This window comes from Stegodyphus dumicola, chromosome 4 (assembly GCF_044657685.1).
Source record: "Stegodyphus dumicola isolate Sdum_Otavi_A_Nest chromosome 4, ASM4465768v1".
NCBI lineage: Eukaryota > Metazoa > Arthropoda > Arachnida > Araneae > Eresidae > Stegodyphus > Stegodyphus dumicola.
This window is the reverse complement of record NC_140771.1, coordinates 107,783,953-107,806,128: the sequence shown is the minus strand read 5'-3', so window position 1 is coordinate 107,806,128 and position 22,176 is coordinate 107,783,953. Positions and strand designations below refer to the sequence as shown.

At 33.3% G+C, this 22,176-nt stretch overlaps 1 protein-coding gene across 1 annotated transcript in view; it reads left to right on the top strand.

The window, feature by feature from the left end:
- LOC118201722 (guanylate cyclase 32E-like) overlaps positions 1–20,055 on the top strand; it is a 199,784-nt gene extending 179,729 nt beyond the window's left edge. Inside the window, exons 17-19 of the mRNA XM_085815325.1 lie at positions 5,149–5,247; positions 8,021–8,112; positions 19,070–20,055. Coding sequence (XP_085671451.1) covers positions 5,149–5,247; positions 8,021–8,112; positions 19,070–19,717 — 839 coding nt within the window. The 3' untranslated portion in view covers positions 19,718–20,055. The remainder of the gene's footprint in view (positions 1–5,148; positions 5,248–8,020; positions 8,113–19,069) is intronic.
- The last annotated feature ends 2,121 nt before the right edge of the window (positions 20,056–22,176 follow it).

The following is a 22,176-nucleotide window of genomic DNA, read 5'->3' as shown; positions in this document are numbered from 1 at the left end:
CCTGTGGAACACCGGCCCAGTGGGCAAACCACTACACCACGAAAGCACGCCAAGAAGGTGGGAGAAATACCTTATAAACTTTAAACTGACTTTTCCTTAACTACCTGGTACCGGACAAAAACTCAAAATCAAACTCATCATAAGAACAATCGTATAGCGGTAGTACAATAAAATTTTAGGTTCGCGTTATGAGAAAAACCTATGTAAAAAAAGGAAAATAACAATAACTCCAAATTCAATGAAAGCTGCATGTTTCTTAAAAGCCTCCCGGCTCAAAAAAATGGAATGACAGAACAGATCACCGTAAAAATATACACACAAGATAAATACGCAAATGCAATTCAATTTTAAACAGACATATTTATTGATTTCTAGAATATTATTATATTACTAAATATTGGATAACTGATCAGTAATCCTATCACATATTTTACTATGAAAAGTAACATGTAATGTAGCACACAATTACAGCTTACAATAGTTAATGAACCTTAAGATGAAAAATATCACATATCTCATTCCAAAATTAACATACCCATATTAATTTGTAAGTTTACTATTTTTGACATTCAATAGCTCACTAATTAAGCTGGTAAAACAAATCTTTAAACCTTCATTTACAGACTTTAATTGAACTGGTCATTATTCAAAATATTTTAATCACTTAGTAGTTTACATATATAAAACAAATGCTTTTCGTAATAAAAATTTTGTTTTGCCCTTGCAGTATCCGATTTTCAAACTTCTTTTTTAATCATTTTCTGAATGCCATTTAATTTAATTCTGCCTCACTTTCCTGCAAAAAGAGCAGTTCGTCCAAGAGGGTAATTATTTTCCTTTCTAAAAATCCTTCTCCAACGGTGTTTCTCCGGTTGTTTCGGGTTTGCTGTTCTTAGAGCAAAGCCAATTCGTTGAAGCAGTCATCCCAGCATCGGTGGCAAATTTTTACATAACAACGAATAGTTTTCACTATATTTCTGTTTGCGCGTTCTGCGATGTTTGAGTGTGGCCAATAAGGAACCATTTTTAAGTGACGTTTTCTAAGCCCTGCACATAAATCTTCGAAATTAGACTAATAAACTGGTGACCGTTGTCTGATATAACCCTAAGTGATGCACCATATTTTAAGATACATTTATTTCAAGAAGAATCAGATACTGTTTGAGGTGAGGCTCTTTTAACGGGGACTATTTCTAACCATTTCGTGAAATGGTTGACAATAATGAGTAAGTATCTGTTTTTATTGCTTTCAGATCTTGGGTAGGGACCTAAGGAATCTATTCCTGTTTATTCATTTGGAAAAGTACCTATTTTATGCTATTTTAGATACCCAGACGGGCTTCTCTTTTCTTTTCGTTTCTTCGCCGGCGGAACAGCCGGTCCGCTTAAGAAAGTTTCTTGGCAACCTGTTTAGGTCCCGTCAACGACTAAAATTATTTCTAGCGCCTTAGATCAAGTTCTCCAGAGGTCTTTGCAAGGGAAAGCGAGTGATTAATTAAGAAAAATAAAGTAAAATAAAATGGAAAATGTATGGGGAACTATAAAGGGAAAAACATTTTGGAGGGGGAATAGGAACAATGTTCTGGCTATGAAGCATTATCACTGTGTGCAAATCTATCAATCATTTAAAGAAGGAATTCTTCATATTGCCGAATTTCTGTCACAGACACTTTAAGTTGGTATATAAATACATGTGTATACTCCTAAATATGTTGATGCGAGCATCACTAATGCGAAAGTACAAGTACCGAATACTATTACTACAAATAATTACATGTAAATATACAGTCACTATTAAATACATTAACTGATTCAAATAAATACGATGATGCAAAATTTCCTGAAACAAATATGCAGGTACTCAGTTCCTGTAACACAGAAGGTAAATTTGTAAGTAAATACAGGGGTATACTTATACATTTTGAAAGTACATTAACTAGCCCAAAATATATTAATAGGGCATCGCTAATACAAATAATTACATTTATATTACAGTCGCTATTGAAATACATTAACTATTTTAAATATAGTTCAAATGCTGACGCGGGCATCGCTGATTTACGTATACGAATAGGAATTTCGTTACAGATATTATAAATAAATATATGTACAATCATTATTAAAATACTTTTGCTGGTTTAAATAAATACGGTTAATACAAACATAGACACATTCAGATTCCATTACAGACGAAGATCAGGAATTTTTAAATCAATAAATGTATTCATACAAGAATTACTGAAAAGAGAATAATAATTTTAAGAAACAGTAAACTTGTCAAGCTATTATATTGAAGCAGAAACCCCTAGTATAGTTAAAAGATATTGCGATATATATGTGTACCATATAAAAATCAATGTGAGTGTAATAAGTAATTACAAGTTGGGAAAACATAAACTGATAATAACACCGTAAATATTATGACACCGAAAGTAACATAGACATATGTATACGTACATGTGTTCTAGTGTGGGAATAATAATTGCTATCACAAATTGGCAAGTAAGTTCCATGACACTGATACATACAGGCATGCTAACGGTGATCCTGTTAATGTGTAATAAATACATAAAAACACTAATTCTATAAACTGCTAGCTGGTGAACTAACCTGAAGGCATAGGAAAACATGTACGAGATGAGACGATATGTGAATATAGTTTTCTATTTAAATGCTGTAACTCAACCGGCAAACCTAAAGCTACCTCCACAGGAAATCGCTTCCCGCATCAACCGAACACGAAAGTTTTGTCACAAAGTGAGCTTTTTCGAAACTTCTTTACCATTTTTGTTAAACAATGACTTAGCAAGTTTTTCGTTAATGAAATGGCTATAACTCAAAATCTGTTAAAGCTAGAATTATGAAAGTAATCTCAAATTAAAGAGCTAATTTTTCTGCTTCTACTGATACTAAATATTAAGAGTTAAACTTTAATTAAGTCACAAAAATCCTAGTTTATTACGTGGAAATTTACCCAAATCCATTGTGTGAGAAACACGTCTTCAAGCAATGAATGAATGGAGCTTGCTAAAACTTTCGTACCAAGTTCTGATAAATAATTAAACCAAACAGTACAAATATTAATTGAAAATACACGTTGTGTAGTATAAATTTTAAATAATTAATAAATTAAATTTTGATAAGTTATAATTAAAATAATTAAATGAATTTGCTACACAACATTGGGGATATGTGATAGTAAAATGGGGTAAGAGTAATGATCAAATTGAACCACTGTATAGTCTATAAAGGCAGAGTTCGGAACCTTTCTGTGCTCATACATCTGCATAGGCTTCACTCAATATAGTCGTCGAGTAGTGCTGCTCTGGATTATGTTTCTTGAAGACGAAAGCTGCGGGGCTCCTTTTCCTGAATCATTAATCATGGATAAGCACGCAATATTTTAAATAACTGCATACGATTCTGTACCCATGTGATTTCTTTGTTATTGCATTGAGCATCCCAAATTTATGTATCGATGCACAGCTGTAATATAACTATATCAATGCACAGCCATACCCTGCAGCAAAGTCAATTTAGAATAGAATATGCTGCGTCCCAATTATGTTCTCATTAATTTGTTTACTCCGCTTTATCAATACCATACTTTTGAGTCTGTATCAGTTTAAGATTGACAATGTCCTGGGACACAATTCCAGTTTATAGTAATTCGAAAGACACAGTTCCAGTGAGATGTTTAAACAAAGTGAATAAAGGATTAAATAGGCTGATAAGCACTTTCTCATTAAAATACTGTCATATCGATGCGAAAGAGAAAGGAATGATAAGATGACAGGTGTATGAATCATATGTAAATGTATGAATGAAATGAGAATGAAAAGCGTCATCACTAGTGTGAAAAATTCTCTTGACTTGCGTCCAGCAGTTGAGAAGGATTACAATAAAGCCATGCAGAACATGATACAGGAATGCAAGCACATCACAATGAAGGAGATAGCTCTACTGTTAGACATTAAGACTGAATCTTCCGATTAGATCATTCACGATGAGCTGAAAAAAACTGGAGAAATAAACATAGATTTTCAAACATTGGTCAACAGTTATACGGTATGCTGCGCTTCCGTCAGGAAAAATTTATTTCTTGCAATAGTTGTGCGCTGGTAAAACTTTGACTTAAGTGTACTGAATTGGGCAAGAACTACTTTGAACAGTGATAGTGTAATTATTTAAATTTTTCAATAAATATTCTGTAAACAAAAATTTCCAATCTTTAAATGAGCAAACACTGTTCTGATTTACATCAGAAATTTTTACATGCATGAGTTAGCAATTGATATTTAAGAAATTAACACACATTCTTGTATTTTACTGACGTTTTCTTGTCTTATAAGTGTTGAAATTAAGGTTGTAACATAAATAACGATTCTTAAATTTTTTGATAAAAACGTATATGTCGACATTCAGTGTTGCTTCTTTCAAAAATAAAATATTGAATTGTGGAAATACGTTCATTTCTTCATAATTATATCACCTCATAGGAAACGAAGAGGAAAATGATTCTATTAAAAGCAGTTAAATGATACAGTTATGCTATAAATGAATAAATTGCCTACTGTTGCTGAATAAATGGTCTACTGTTACAATTGGTCTACTGTTATACTGAACTTGAGATAAAATGTCTAGAAATAATAGTTTATCATGCATCCACTACTATCGAAATTAACAGAATTAAACACGAAAAATTAAAATAGTGTGTAAGATGTTTGCAGCTTTTATGCATTGTTTTCAGAAATAATTACTTGAAGAGTTGTTTAACAGATTTGACTTTACACTGAAATTCCATTCGGTGCACTGATCCTCCAAACGTTGGGGCCAATTCGGGTTAACATTATGAAACGTCAAGTCATTATGAAAGGTTGTAGAACCTAAATGAAGCACTTATATTAGAGAAGGCGAAGGGGAAAATGCGTGTGATGTGGCCACATTCAACTAATCAATCTTATTTATTTTAACAATGTTTATATCGAAACATAGTGTTCAGTGAAGTTTTTGACCATGAGTCGACTTATTTTATAAATGAAGCAAATTTGTTCTAAAATAAATTTATATTCAACTCGTAAATAAAGCAAATTTATAAATTGCAAAATTATATTTTTATTAAAATAATAAAATTTTTCTTTTATTTAGGACCTGTATGTGCTGGTGTAGTGGGCCGGAAAATGCCTAGATACTGTCTTTTTGGAGATACGGTAAATACAGCTTCTAGAATGGAATCCACTGGTCTGCGTATGTTCTTCAATTTATATTCTTGTTCTTCAAAAAGGGTTTTCAAAAGTACAAATAAATTTAAAATGTCATGCCATAATAAACATCTTCCAATAAATTTCTAAAATTGTGTTTAAATATTTTTTCAATTTATTTTAATATGAAAGATAAAAAATAAATTAAATTCTTCTCATAGTTTTAATGTAAAAATTTTTTATAGCTTTTTCTAATTTTAGTGGCCATTATGTTAAGCTACCATTCATGTCATTTATCATTCACGATCCAAGATATTAGCATAATTTATATCTTTTTTCCAACTTAACAGGAAATCTAATTAATGCAACTTATAATATATTCAAATGATAGTTTTCACAAGATCTGTAACATTACTGTATTATATATTTCTAATACCATATACCACGTAACACAGTAAAAAGTGTGCTTCTCTCTTAGAATGTTTGAGTTTTTTTTATATGTTTATTATTTATGCACTTATATGAAGAAAGATAGTACGTGACATAGATGATTGGTGTGCTGATACAGATGAGAATTTTATCAACTTTCGTTTCTAGTGTAAGTTTTTTCCCCTACCCTACTTTTATTGAAGACTTTATAGCAACTAAAATTTTAACATCAAAGTGAATTTTGTGACATTTGAATAAATACTGTTCATTAAATATATTGCAGTACTGTCTTTATATTGTTAATAATGTTATTGCCATATGATAGTACAGTAAACAATATTACAAAAATTAGTAAAAGCAGCAATATATAATATTTTCACAGTGTTGTAAAATTAGCTAACTGGCTTGCCTAGTTAGTGCCTAAAAATGTATATCAACTTAGATAGTTCCGTTGATAAAGCATTTATATTTTGTCAGTTTGAGGAGCAACAAAATAGACTAGAAAGTGTAGACAGAAACTACTGTACCGACTATAGGCATAACAGAATACCACCAAACCTTACACGCAGAAAAACAATCTGAATCTGGAAATGTTTGCTTATTTACTGCAGAATGGTATCCAAATAAGTTGTGTTAATTAATTTATTAATATTTTATCAAGAAGTTATTCAATGTTGTAAAACACGGCATTAGAATGTAACTTTGTTGAAGCAGTAAGTGAATGTTCTACTTATGTAGCTAAGCATTATTTTATCTTCAAATGTTATTCTGTGAGCAATATCTAACACAAAGACCTTTCTGACTCTTAAATAAGCACCTGATTGTACAATGACGTGAATAATGACAAATTATCAAATCTGTGCAAGGCACAGCAGTCTACTTGTAGCCATACTCAAGCAGTTATTTTTCCAGTAAATGTAGATATTATTACATATAAATTTTTTAAATGTTTATCATATCATTTTTTAAATGAAGAAATAACAGTGGCTATAATTTCCAGTTGATATACCATTATTTAAAGTTGTTACTAAGGATCATAAGCATACATGGGAAAAAGAAAGAAAATCCTAACAGCAATCAATGCAAAGAAATCTCACACTAGAAAAAATCATTATCCTCATTTTCGTCTAATGGATGCCCGGTCACTGAATGTATGAGACCACTGGTAATTTGGCCCATGTTCGAATACTGACAAAAGCCTTGTCAGTATAAATTTAGTTTTATCCTGTGTAAAGTAAATATCTCATAGTCTTTCGTTCCTCCGACGAAGGTTCCCTCCTCCTAAGCAGATAACTTTTTGTCTTTTGCCTTATTTGTATAAAAAAATAAGAAAGCAAATTTTTTGGGGCAAAAGGAATTTCTTAACCTTTCACTGATTAATTGCCAAAATAAGAGATTTTATGCTTTTTGGGAACATTATGTAATTGTTCAAATTCCATCTCTATTCCCAAACCCCAAAAATTACGAATTTTAAGGACATGGGGATTACATTAACTGCTTATAGTCTAAGAATTAAAAGATGTTAGCTACTATTTGGATATTTGTTCAAGTAGAAAAGGCCAGTGAAATTGTACTTATATAATTTCAAATACCGGTCACCATATTGCTTTTGAGGTTCATATATCCATTTCAAAAACACTGAAAGAGGTAAATTCACATTTCAGAAATGAAACCAAGACAATTTTCTATCATTCATATGCAAATTCTAAATACTTCTTACAGATACATTGGGCCATACTATTGCAGAAACCCGCGATATTAATGGGAAAATTTTTATGCATTACAGCAAGTCAGACAATAACCGTTTATAGCAAAGATAAAACCGCATGACATGTGAAATGTTTTTGAGACCTTTTTACAAACAAAAACGGCTCAAGAGAAATGATTTAGGTAATGCTGTGTTACATCAATGTTTCAAAACTTAAAAAATTATCCATTTATTTTTATTTATTAAAATAAAGTGTGTTATTTTGGTACGGAATAAAATTCATGTTGAGGTATTAATTATATTTCTTTGGCAGGGAAGAGATTAAGATAAATATTTATTTTCTAACTGAAGGACATTTCTCATTGACTCGCTGGTCTTCATATGTATGAAGTATCTGCAGTTTCATAGTAGTAGTAGAAAATCGCTGAACTTTTTTCCTGTACTTATGTAGGTTGGTACTTTTAACAACCAAAATTACAGTGGGTAATCATAGTCTATATTAAGAGCATTCGAGAATCACTTAGCTACCTTCTGACTTCTATACTGAAGCTTAAAAAGCATACTAAAGTAGTTTTTTGCTCAAATATATATTTTGCGTTATAATCATCTTATTTTAATTACCCATTACATTGAAATGCCATATGTAGTTGTGTCAGTACTAATTTCAGTATTTTTCTTGCAGCTCTTCGGATTCATTGCAGTGAATCGTTTAAGCAGCTGTTGGAAAAAATGAAAGGATATGTTTTGGAAGAAAGAGGCATAGTTAACATAAAAGTAAAGTTCTTGACATCTATTCGGATTTAGTTTTCTTAATACCTTACGACTGATATCTTTAAAAATAAAAGAAAATAACTGTTAAGAAGCTTAGTAATTTATTAATAGTGAATTCCTTTTAAAGAAATGTCTGATTTTTTTTTCTAAAAAGGGCTTTGGGTTAGTTAGTTAATCAGTTAGAATCCGAGAACAGCCCGTCACACCTAGTGAATATGAATTCACTTTATAGCCAAAAATGGGCTGCACCCTAGAGAGCATTAAGAGAGGGGGTAAAGGAAGTTAAGAAAAAGGCTTACTCGGGTGGCGAATTGTACATACATTTTTGAAGCTTCCCACATTCGTAAGAATTCATTCCGACACTTCTATAAGAATCTGGCTTATATCAAGTCCCCGGATGTAACGAACGAAATTTTTGGTTACGTCTAGTTTCCTATACACTTAATGCTATTTTATACTGTTATAGTGATACTTCAAAAGTATGAAAATCCGAAATAGCAAAATGTATGGATATCTTTGATTGTAGCGTTTCAGTATTTTTCAGATTTTTTCCAGATTTTCTGCACGTTTTACTAAAAAATGTATTAAACCATATTGCTTGCAACTGTTAAAATACACTCATTGCCAGAAAAATTTGTGCACCAAGAAATAATTGTGGAATCGTAATGAAACTTGGCATGAAGGTGCTTGTCGGTAAATATGCAAAATGATTAGAAATACAGCGTAATTGCGCATTGCGTAATGCCACTAGAAAGCGTTGAACTTCGTTCTTCTTGGAGTATAAAACAGGTAAGCAGATCTTTTTTGAGTGTCTTTAATCTTTTGCTAAGAAAACGCTTAGGTAGACATGCCTTTACGCCGCCTTCGAAACCAGTATCGGCAGTTGTCAGAGTTCGAGAGGGGAAGAATCATCGGGATGATGTAATCTGGGTGGTCAGCTCGGCGAGTAGTTCGTCAGGTAGGCCATTCTGATTTTACTGTGAGGAAGTGTTGAAACCAGTGGACAGAAGAGACGTCATTACACGGCGACCAAGCTCATGACGCCCTCGACAGACCAGTCGTCGAGAAGACCGTCACCTCATACGACACGCACTCGTAGAGCCAACTGCCTCATTGGCCGCTATCCAGACACAGGCAGCAGCTTCATTTCGGGCCCATGTGTCTTCCCGAACCATTGCAAGGCACCTGGTTGAAGGACATCTGATATCGTGGCGCCCATTACGTGTGGTGCCAATGACCACCATCGACGTCTCCGTCTGCACTGGTGTCGCGCACGACAGGATTGGTCTTTAACGGAACGTAACCAAGTCGTCATCAGCGACGAATCTAGATTCAGTTTTACCAGTGGTGACAATCGTGTTCGTGTGTGGAGACCCTGTGGTGAACGCCTCAATCCTGCCTTCGCTTTACACGACACACCGTTTCCAGTTGGTGTGATAGTATGGGGTACCATTGCTTACGATACAAGATCAACCCTAATATTGATCCATGGCACAATGACAGGCCAGCGGTACGTCCATGACATCCTTCAGCCACATGTATTGCCACTCATAGCAGTGCTCTCAGGAGCCTGTTTTCAAGAAGACAATGCTCGGCCACAAACAGCACGGATCTCACAAGACTGTCTCACTCGCTACACTTACCTGGCCTGCTCGATCCCCAGATTTGCTACCAATCGGACATATCTGGGATCATTTGGGACGGCTAGTTGGACAGGCTACGAGATTGGCCTAACTAAAGGCGCGTTTACAGCAACTGCGGAACGAGATATCTCAGGACACCATACGGAACTTGTTGGCTTCAATGCCCGCTCGTATAGCGTCGTGCATTCGTGCTAGAGGTGGTCCAACATAGTACTAAAACTTCCGTTCATGTGTACTTTTTTTTGCAATAAATGATCCCTTTTTTCTTTGATTTTCTAACCACTTACTTATATCCAAGTAGTACTTACGTATGTAAAATTCCGCTTCATTCTGACAAATCTTGCTTGGTTCACAAATTTTTATGGCAATGAATGTAATATATAACTGTTCAAATCGTCCATGCCTCGAATGCTAGGATCCGCACGCCAACTATCACAGAAAACATTTTTATGCTACTTTTTTATTACTCCTCCCCACTTTTCTCTGTGTTTTAAACAAAGCCTTTGCGAGACAAATGTGACATCCTACTCTATGAGAACGAGGAATACATGCGTTCAGCCATCACCAAAGTTCTATTGAATCGTTAATTGGTAACTGCTCGTAACATTGCAGACGTAGAAGAAGCATTGAAAATTTTAAAAGTAAGTGCAGTTTCTTTGAAAGAATTAGATGAAAAAAATAAAACTTTAACCGATGTTAATGACATTGAAGCCGAAGTCGAAAGTGCCTTGGAATACGAAGAAAAGATTACAAAATGGAATTTCAGAGGCACAAAATTATTGAAAGGAAAAAGAAATATCAATAATTTACTAGTTTTTAATGGTTTTTCTAATAGCAGTAATAATTTACCTATTATTTCTGGTGTTAATAAAAGTTCTGATTACAAAGTTAAATTGCTAAAAATTATGATCAATAAATTTTATGGAATCGCTGAACTGGGGCAGACATTTTACAATATTTTCGACACGGCAATAAATCAAAACGAAAAACTATCCAAAGTTGATAAATTTAATTACTTGCTTAGCCTGTTAGGCGGGTGCAGCTTTATAAACAATAGACGGATTTTCACTACCGCCAGAAAACTACAACGAAGCACTTAAAATTCTTAAAGGTAGATATGGCGTAAAAGCTCTTATTAATTCGAACATATATAAACTATTTAAATTTACGATCTGTGCGAAGCTCGAATGATATTCATGCTTTGAGAGAATTATATGGCATGTGTAACGTACAAGTAAAGGTCGCTAAATTCGATAGGAATCAATGAAATGTATTCCTCAAGATATAGCTCTTGATTTTGCTCGTCAGAAAGCAGATGAAGAAAAATTTGATATCGAAGACCTCATGAAATTTCTAAAATGGGAAATCAAAAGTCGCGAACGGATTTCATTAAATTTATCTTATTCTAAGAGTTACGCTAATTTCCACACTCGTAATTCATTCAACGCCAATACATTTGACGCCGGCTATTCCCGTAATGTACGCAAAATTCCAGCTGTTCGAACTTTTCCTTGGTTATTTTGTGAAAGGGAAAATGTCTCGGAAAAATGCGTTCTGTTCCCGGAAGAAAAGAAAAAGAGTTTACAAGATTCTAATCGGTGCTTTCTTTGTTTCGAAAGGAACTGTAGAACAAATATTTTCCCTTCTCAACCAAAATTCTCAAAATTTAATTCTAAGTATCATAATATATTGTTGAATAAAGATAAGGAAAAGGTTGATAAGGAAGAAATTAAGAGTAATTCTAACGCCGTACAGCAAAGATTTCTAAATATTTTAGTGTGATTCAAGAAGTTAGAGAATTAATCGATGACTATCCAACTGTTAAACTTATTTGTAATGGTAAGTTAATTAATGCAATAGCACATACAGGCACACAATAAACCGTTGATAAGGCTGATATTGTACCAGAAAGGTATCGTCAGCATCCTCACGTCAGCTTTCGGACAATCTTTAAAAGCTCCTGTCATTAACCTACTTTTAGTGACGTATTCTGAAGAAGATAAATTTATATCACCTATTTTATAACATGTACGATATTTGATAAGTTATGTAATGATTTACTTTTGTTGTTAAGAGCTTTTAATGAGTTAATTGAATATAATAAACTAAAGTTTAATTTTGAATGCAAAAATGCAAACATTACTAATGATAGTTTGATTGAAATGCCTCTTTATGAAACTGAAAATTTTGACAAAATATTTAATCATGATAAGGAAAACCTAATTAATGAAAAATATAATGAAACTGTTAAGAAAATAATAGAATGTCGCTCTCTTGTATATGAAGACACAGGTAAGTATGATTCTAAAGGTAGCACAAGACCAGATCAATGTATTTCGGATGCAGAACTGTTTCGGGCTCAACAAATGAATGATCGACCATTAAAAACACGCTGACAAGATGCTAATAACAGAACTAATAACTTTATTGACAACTATTTTTATCATAAGGATGAAATTTGAGGAGAAAGAGTTCACCAGTTAGTTGTTCCTAAAATAAGAAGAAAACAAGTTTTGGACTTAATACATTCTAGCTTATGGGGAGGGTGAGGCAAGAAGAACTATTGAGATATTCCTTCCATCGGCCTGAAATCAAGAAAGATGTGAATGAAAATTGTAATATTTGTACTTCTTGTCAACTTCAAGCTCAGAAAGCTCCCTTTGATGAAGTTCGATTACGTCAGTAACACGTCCTAACGAACCATTAAAAGGTAATTAATGTGGATATCCTCGGACCTCTAGAACCAAGCTGCCGAGATTATAAATATGTTTTGTGTGCTGTTGACCAATGTACGAGATGACCTGAAGCAATAGAATCGGAATTCCAAATCAACATGCGATGCGTTGTTGCAAATCTTTACACGCACTGGAATCCCCCCGATTGTTACTTTGGATCAAGAAACTAATTTTACTGCTTCGTTGACTCGAGCTTTTGAAAAGGATCGGATCGTCAGCAAGATTCTCCTTACCATCCAAGTTCAAACGGTCTTGTATAAATATTTAAGGTGGCTCATACACCTTAACATAAGATGTTCGAATAGGTGACTGTTGCGAGAATTCGGATAACTTATTTATTTTAAAAACAATTACTACCAACTTTTTACAGCTGACTACATAATATAGCTGCTTTCTGAAATAGTAATCAGAAAGTTTGTGTTGCAGCAAATATTTTTATAATTTAATCCGCTTTGTGACAACATTTTTTGTCATGTTTCCAACTTGCGCGCACAGTTTAAAACATTCTGCTTCATAATTTAATTCCATATTTAATATATAGCTTTTATAACATTTAAAAACTACTGTGAACCTAAAATTCTAAAAATTTCATGTTAAATTTTTATTCTATTTTGAGTTAAGTTTATAAAATGTATTTTATTAACAAAATTTTTAATGTTTTCGTCCATAAAAGTTTGCAATATTAAAATATTCATCGGATTGTTGGTTCAGTTAGAAAGCAGTGCCCATATAAAGAATTCCATCAAATTTCAAGTATGTACCATTAGTCATTTTTAAAATATCATGCGTGCAAGGTGGAAACATGGCGAAATATTTTGTCACAAAGAGGATTAAATTACAAACATATTTGTGGCAACACAAACTTTCTGGTTACTATTTTCCAAAGCAGCTATATTATGTAGTCAGCTGTAAAAAGTTGGAAGTAATTGCTTTTAAAATAAATAAAATATCTCAATTCTTGCAACAGTCACATATTCGAAGATCATAAGTGGTTTAAGGTGTATGATTCCCCTTAATGCTGTTTTAAAGGGAATGATACAACACCAAAACTGAGTAGTAAGTACATCATACCATCAGAGAATATTCAAAAGATTGGGAGGAACACATACGATACTTACTCTGGGCTATCGAGAAGTCCCTAATGCTACGACTGGCATTAGTCCTTTCCAGATGCTTTATGGAAGATGTCCTAATGGCCCTTTGTCTATTTTAAAGACGCCATGGACTGATGAAACTCCTGTTCCTCATGGACAATTAAAATTAAACTCACCGATTTCCTAAATGATTTGAAGATTAAGTTAGAAAAAGCTGCTGAATACGCAGGACTTACAACTGTTGGAAAGTAGCAAGCTTATGCATTGTACCATGACCAGAAGACTCGTCATAAAGAAATTAAGGAAGGTGACAGATTTATAGTTTAAATCCCTGATGGCGAAAACAAAGTTAATGCCAGATGGACTGGACCAGCTACGATCATCAAAAAGGGTACTAATTATAGTTACATAGTTCAAATGCCTGACAATTCTTCGAAGCACATTCACGCAAACAAGATATGAGAGTTCAAGACTGCTGTGAATAATGTTGGTGTGATATATGATATGAACATTGATTTCGGAGAAGTTGAAACTATTCCAAGAATTGTTCCACGGAAAGCAAAAGAACACTATTCTGATGAAGAATGTTGTCTTACGCATCTTGAACCGCGTAACAGAAAAGAACTTATAGAAATTTTAAGAAAGCATACAAACCTAAGATTTAATATTCCAAAAATTGCCAATGTTGGAAAACATAACATCAAACTAAAGCCTGGAAAAGTGCCAAAGAAGCAGAAACCATACCGGATACCCGAAGTTTTAAAAAATGAAGTTGATCGACAAATGGACGAGCTATTACAGCTAGGGCTAATTGTTGAATCAGAGAGTGAATATGCACATTCAGTAGTTTGTGTGCCAATAAAATGAAATGGTAACATTATCTGTAGACTAAAAGACTATCCTGAGTTTTGTACTGATGACATGGCTTAATGACACGATCCTATTTTCCAGTGAATGAAGTATGACTGAAAGTCAATAACTTTTGAAACGCTATAAACTATGAAACATTTTGACTATTTAGTTCGAACATTCTTTTTTTAGAGCTAAAATGCTAAGCTTTTTATTTTTTTTTATAACGTTGTGTAATATGTTTCATTATTTAGCCAGGGTTTGCTAAAGTATAATGTTTGATTTTAATGATTGACTTATTTTTAAGGTTAAAGATTTAAGTTTAAAAAGTTAATAAAGTTATTTTTTTTTTCAAGAAATGTTTATATGTGGTTTTGACAGGTCATTGAAAGACGCAACAAATCTTTTAGAGGGGAGGTGTGATGACGTGATGACCACGCATGCGCAGTTTAGCCGAACGGCGTGCAACGCCCGTCTCTCAACGTAACTTACATTAGAAAAGAAATGACAGATAGTAATGAGAGCAACCCACTGTATGCCTATCGTAATAATAATACAGATGGTTCTATTTCTTTTTTGTGTAAACTATTTGTTTTGTTCGTGTGATAATAAAGTTTTCGTGCTGTTAAATATTTGTTATATGAAATGCCCATATTACGTTCACGTCTACTTTAAGTAGTAAATATGTATATATTCAGAACCAGGCAGAAGTACGTATGACATTAGGTAAAATTATTGCACTGTCAAAGGAAATGTCATCCTTTTTCATATTTCCCGGAAGAACTGAACTCTCACGTATTCTTTTACCTTGCTCTCTGCACTATATTTCTGTGTCATGAATTTATCTGCATGTCTAGCTGTAAATGTAAATCTTCTGCATTGAAGAAAAAATAAAGATTATTCGAAATATATAAAATGAATGCAACCAAATCGATTCTGCCAGAAATACTGTTAATACAAATCTACAGGTAGTAGAATATGAAAAAAAAATCATACAATTTCGGTATTAGGAGAAAATCGAGAAAGGTGGAGCGTAGATATGCTGAAGAAGCTTTTTCGGAAATGATTCGTCATTCAAAGAAGCTCTAATCTTCCAATATCTGGACAAATGTTTCATATAATATCTATCTGCAAATGAATTTGCCAGACACTTTGGAGAGAGCACAAAAGAACGAAAAAAAAGATCTAATAACTGCACGCAAATATAATTGTTATTAAAACTTAATATAATTTTATTTAATTAGATTGGTTATTTTCTTCCCTTGGTAGATATGATAATACTAATCGTTTACTTTCTTTGTTTATCATACCGTTTTTGGGGCATAATCCATTTTTTCTCTTAGGATTGTATATAGCAAACCGCTCACTGCAGTAAACCAAACTTACTGTCTCTTGAAATTCGTTATAGTGCGTATAGACTATATATCAACTGTGTAAGTGTTTTAACTCAAATTCTGTATTTTCTCTGTTTTATGCAAAAGCATTACTTCAAATTTCTGAAATCCTTTCACATCAGTTTTCTCAAGAGATGGCAATAAAATTGTATATACATATATTTTATTATTTCTGTTTCTATTTCTATCTATTTACTGCAAAGTAAAGCAGATTAACAACGACCTGTGCCACTTGCCCACGGGGTTAACAAATTCTTTTATAAAACCACAGTTCGTGAGTTCTGCCTGAATATGTTCATAACCAGATTTGTTTTTGACAATATAAAATGTACGATTTAATGAATTGAAATTTGAGGAAAAATAATCTTTCGATGTGCATCAATCCTGTACCGTGAATTATGCAATAATAGTAAATGGCCTATCAATGGATTTAAAGGATTGTGTTATGTTATGTGCAATAATATATGAAAAAATATGATACTTCGTATCTTTTCGTATATTTCATTGTTTTCTATCAGCAACAGGTCCAGGGATTATGCGGGCAGCGACTGCAAAACGCCCGTCTTGTTCATCTTGCCACAATGCAGCACGTCGATGCAGGCCTAGGGGGCCTTTATTTTCCCAACCGTTTGTCACTATCTTGTACTTGAATTACAAAAATTTTTTAACTGAATCAAAGATTCATGTTACACGCTATTCCTAAATTTCAAAATAACGAAAATCTAACTTTTTGCTATTCTGGGAATTATAGTTATATTCAATTAAAAAGGCATGAGCATTCAAAAAATTAAAGCATAAAAAATTTGACTTTCGTGCGACAAAAATTTATTGAGCTGTTTAGTTATAAAATTTGGTATTTTTTTAGATATTTCATTGCAAGGAAGCTCCCTTCTATTTTCTCATTAAGGAAGAAAGTAAATTTCTAAGGAATTTTTTTCCTTATCTCGTGCCTTTGGAGTGTAATTGGAAAGCACGTCAAGGTTGTATTCTGTTGAGTTATAGTTCATTTTCCATGTCTCCTACTCCAAAGTAAGGTTAACAATTCTACAAGCAACTACCGCAATAAAACATGTGGTGGACGACAATTCGTCACCAGCAGGATTTGGCAATGGTGTCCCCTTTTGCTCTCTCGCCGCCCTCCCATCTTCACATCTAGAAATGGCAAAAGGTCATCTCGCTTTTATACACTCAGTGTTTCATGCAAGACGAAGCTTTCCTATGTACTGCAAATATTGTTCTTGATTTCCTGTATGAGATTTGTGTGTAATGTCATGCTAGTTTTCTGAATGTTATGAAGGTGAGAGAAGTGGTTCCCGCATAGCACATATGATCCATGAGATTTCTTTTTATGACATTTTATTAAAGATAAGTTAATCATTATAAAGCCTGAAAATATAGCCCAAATTGAGGCTTCTATCGTGCAGTTGGGACATGTAGTTTCGAAAACCTTAGCCGGGAAATTGTGATAAATGCAAGAGCTTGCAAGAGTTTATGAAAGAAAATGGTGCATACATTCTACACTAAACTCTCATTCAACACTCAAGTAGTTATATACGTATTCATATTTCGGCATTTCAATAAAATAAATGGTATAATATTTGGTAAAAAAAACAAGGGGTATAACATTTGGTGTGCCACCTTGTATTTTCTACGACCAAGAGTTAACAGGACAGACAGTGTAAGGATTTTTATGGACGTGCTATAAGACACACTAAATAAGAACGTATAATTTTGAAACAACTTTCAGCTGTATAATTTCCTCCGAAATTTTGTTGTTATAAACTGCAAACACGAGAGGAGGAAGAACTATGACTAGAAAGATGTACCGTATTTGACGGTATATAAGACGCACTTTTTTTTCCTAAATTTGGTCTCAAAAAAGTTACCTGCGTCTTATATGTGAAGGACACAGTCTTATACGTGAAGGTAATTGCATTCAATAATTGTTTATTTGGCTTTTACGAAACGTGAGAATTAAAAGAAACCATGCTATTGAAACTTTTTTTCCTTGTGTGTGGCCGACTAAATAAGGGTGTGTCTTATATGCCAGTGCGTCTTTTATGCCGTCAAATACGGTAATATTTTTATGTTCAGTATATGGTATTATGTAGAGTTTTTCCAAAGCTCTTGGTATTGATCTCTAGATCAATTCATAAAACTTACAGGCAACTTTGTCGACTAACAAGACAAAGTATAGCATGCTTATGCACTATACCGTGCAGTATTGTTTAGTCCGATTCAGTTGTTTGACTGATATACGCGCATTTTTGTTAGCATTGTTTTCACAACCACGAAAGATGCGATGAGCAATCATTTACTTCGTAGTACTTTTAGAGTATTACTTTTAGAGTTTAACCATGCCATAAATAGATAGATTGTGGAGACGTCAGAAAAGTTCTTTGAGGACGGCTTAAAAAATTAGTTTTTCAATAGTATAAGTATATTCAATTAAATGAAGATTATGTTGAAAAACTGAGTTGCAATATTGATGAAATAAAAAAAAAATTAACCTAAATTCCCAGAATTTTGGAAACATCTCTCGTTAACTGATTTTAGACGAAAAGAATAAGTCCCTTTTGAGAGATAAACAGCGTGATTACTTTTCTCAGTAATAAATATTTATAGCGTGTTAACATTTTTAATTATCTTAAGACTATTATTTTAAAATTCAACAATAAGATGACAACACATCCTTTTAAATGCAAAAGCTTCATATCGCTTGCAAAAAGTTCTTATAGTGTGCAAAACTTCATGCTTATGAAATGTACGTAAATGAAAAAATTTATACCATGATTTGCAAATTTTGTGCTTATGAGTAAATTTGGCCATGGATATCACATACCAGAAATTTTAATTTTTCAAACTTAAAGTAATATTGAAAATGTTTCATAATTTAGATATATTATTATAGAAGCTGATATTCTATAATTTATTTTGGCTTTCCTTTCATGTATGTCATTTAGTATTTAAGGTAATTTACAAACTTCGGCGGAACTTTATCGAACATAACATTCCCCTCTGCTCTTTAGCTGATTATTTCCTTAAACTGCACTTCACAAACTACTCAATTCAAAGATTTGTCTTTATTTTTTCCTTAATAACATAAAGATTTCTTCTGTTTGCATTCTAATTAAACCCTCATTAATGCATTAGTATATCCTTTTGCAAAATGTACATCCTTTTCTCTAAATCGGAAGTTCCATTTTTAAAATGTACATGCATATTTTATTTATTTTGATTCAAAGGGTAAAGGACAGATGCGCACATATTGGCTTTTGGGACAAGACGACTGCCGAAAATTGAATGTTGGAGAAAACAAGATTATGGAGATTTCACCTGCCACACAGACTACAAAGAAGTCTTCTTTGAAGCAAAAAAGCAAGTTATCAGATTTTTTAACTTCTCAGCGAAGTCTCTGTCTTGAGTCCCCGAAAAAGATACGTTTCGAGACAAACATCTTACATGAGCAATATAAAGAGATTCCCTTGGTTGGATCAAGCCCAAAATTTTCTCCTACTAGACTAAAACGCATTCGATCATTTGAGCTGCTTGTTAATTCTAATCCAGTTCAAGAAAACTGCGCAGTTTCTGCTTCTAGTTGGTGCTTGATTAATGAAAGTATTTCTTGTCCATCTCTTAGGGAGAATTGCAAGTTTTGCCTTAAGCAGGGCAATCTGGAAGAAATCAGCTCAGAAGTCCTCCAGAATTTTGAAGAATATGCCTTTCGGCTCTCAGCAACAAGTTGGCACTCACGTGGAAGAATCTCCAGATTACGATCTTTCGTTTCTGAGTTGGGCGAGAAGAAACAAGTCATTGTTTATGATAATTTCAATCACAAAAACTGCATTCTTGGTCATTCTGAAAGTGAACCATTCTTATCGCATATAGTCTAACAGTGAAAGGTGACACTGAATAAGAAGCATAATTTTATTTAATGTCTCTTGTGATAACAGAAATCAAATACCCGTGAGATTTTCAAATACATTTAAAACTTATACTTGAAGAGTTTATCTGGTTCCAGATATCTATAAAAACTGTAACAGAAAAAAATTCCCATTATTATTTGTAAAAATCGCAATTTCTATGAAAATTCGTGACTTATTTATTTTCATGTTATATATGTATGGTGCTAATAAACAACATCTTATTTATAGCCGTGTCTTTTTTTTATTTATAATCAAAATGAACTTTGATTTTACAATGCATAAAGTAGTAATAACGACTCTTTATAGCGAAATAATATTTTTCCTAAATAAATGAAGAATAGTGAGTCTAATATGATAATTTGAAGCAGCGGGAATCTTTACAAAAATGTTGGTCTTATTCCCAATTCCTTGAGCAGCTTTAGTTTCTTCCCCATTTCTAAACTTGATGCTTATCTAACATATCAAGACTATTTTCTTCCTATCTCCTTAATGAGTGAGTGAGTGAGAGATTATAGCGCAAAACCAAAGATGATTATAGTGCGCCAAACACGAGATGGGGTGTGTACAATCGATGAAATTAAAATACAATAAATAAAAACAAGTAGACTAATGTATCAAATCCAGAGGATGAAGTCATATAAAAACAAGTTAAAACCACACATTTAAAATTCAAGACACAATCTTCAAAACAAATTACATTAGGTGATAAAAACCAGTCTCTTTTAAATAATAAAATAAACTACAATTGACCTCAGCTGTGATATCTGGCGACTGTTTGGCGATCAACAGAGCGTGCTTGGCCAGGTAGCTCTTTTTCGAGAAGGGTTAATGTATTTATTAAGAGTTGCATGTTAGCCTCGGAAAAGGAAGGTAGTAGATTGTACTATGCGGTAGGAGCGACGTACTGCTCTGAGTAACTATTATAATATGCTTTGAATCATATATTTAATAAATGTTTGTTTCGTCTTGCTAAATGGTGCCTTGTTAAACCACGAAGTCATCACAACATGGTCTCTTACGAGAAAACCAGAGAGGTTAGAAGCTTAGAGCGTTGAAAACGGAAATGGCGTAAAGTTAACCTAACTAACGAAAGAAGTGTGCATTTGCAAAAGGGAGTAAAAGTATGAGAATTATTTAATCGAGAGTTTGAAAGGCTTGATTCTAAAGGAAAATAGAAGAAAATGTTCAAAAACGCAAAGAAAGAGGATTTAGTAACAGTTCTATTGGAAATTGGCCAAGAAGCATCCTCAGATTTGAAGCTGGTAGAACTGAAACACAAACTCCAGAATAGCAAGGAATACATCGAAGATGTTGATTTCGTGAAAGAAATTCTGATTACTACAGTGGAGAATAGAAAAAGAAAAGAAGAAATGGAAAGAATGCAAATGGAAGAAGAAAGAATAAGAACAGAAAGAGAATACGAAATAGAACTAGCGAAGATTCGAGCAACTCAAAATGAAGGAAGTAGAAGTCCAACACCTTTAATCCAAAACACAGAACGAGAAACCGAAATTTCCCTGGACAAGTTGATCAAAGGAGTAGAAACACTGACTATATCAGTACCGAAGAGAGCAGAAGAATGGAATATATTTTTCGATTCTATCGAAAGAGCATTTAAGCACAAGAAGGTTCCTGAAGAATACAAATCAGAAATATTATTGAAATTAATTGGAGAAAAAGCTTCAAATGTTCTTGTTTATATAAAGGAGGAAGATCTGCAAAATTACGAAAAAGTGAAAACTCTTGTTCTGAAGGAATATCAACCTACTCCTCAAACCTGTTTAGAAAACTTCAGAAAAACTAAACGTTATTCCGGCGAAACGCATATCCAATTCGCTTCAAGACTAACAGCTACATGGGACTATTACTGCAAGTCAAGAGAAGTAAAGGATTTCGAAACACTCAAGGAGCTAATTATTTCCGATAAATTATTCCAAGCTTTAGATGAAGAAACAGCTGCACACGTCGCAATACGCCAAGGAAATAAATGGCTGAAGCCTCAAGAATTAGCTACAGAATGTGATATTTATTTCACGGCCAAAGGAAAATCTTTCGACGAAGTTCGAAATGGAATTAAGCGATCACCGAGATTCCTGGGTACAACATGTGCACACGACAAATATATTCCACCACCCATGAGAAAAGAATATCCAAAACACGAAAGATTTCACGCGAGAAGAAAAGAATGTTATATTTGTGGAAATTATCAACACATCGCGAGAGATTGTCCAGACAAAAGAAGAAAGAACGAAACTGCAGTAAATAAGAAGGGAAAGGATGATTCCAAAACTCAAAAAAATTCAAACAGAACATCAAAAGAAGAAGCCATCGTAGCTAAAGTAGACTCATCCCATCTACGATCTGAATTCGCAGAACGCATCGTTCAACCACTGCAAAAAGTAGATATTTTTATTAACTCTGAGAAA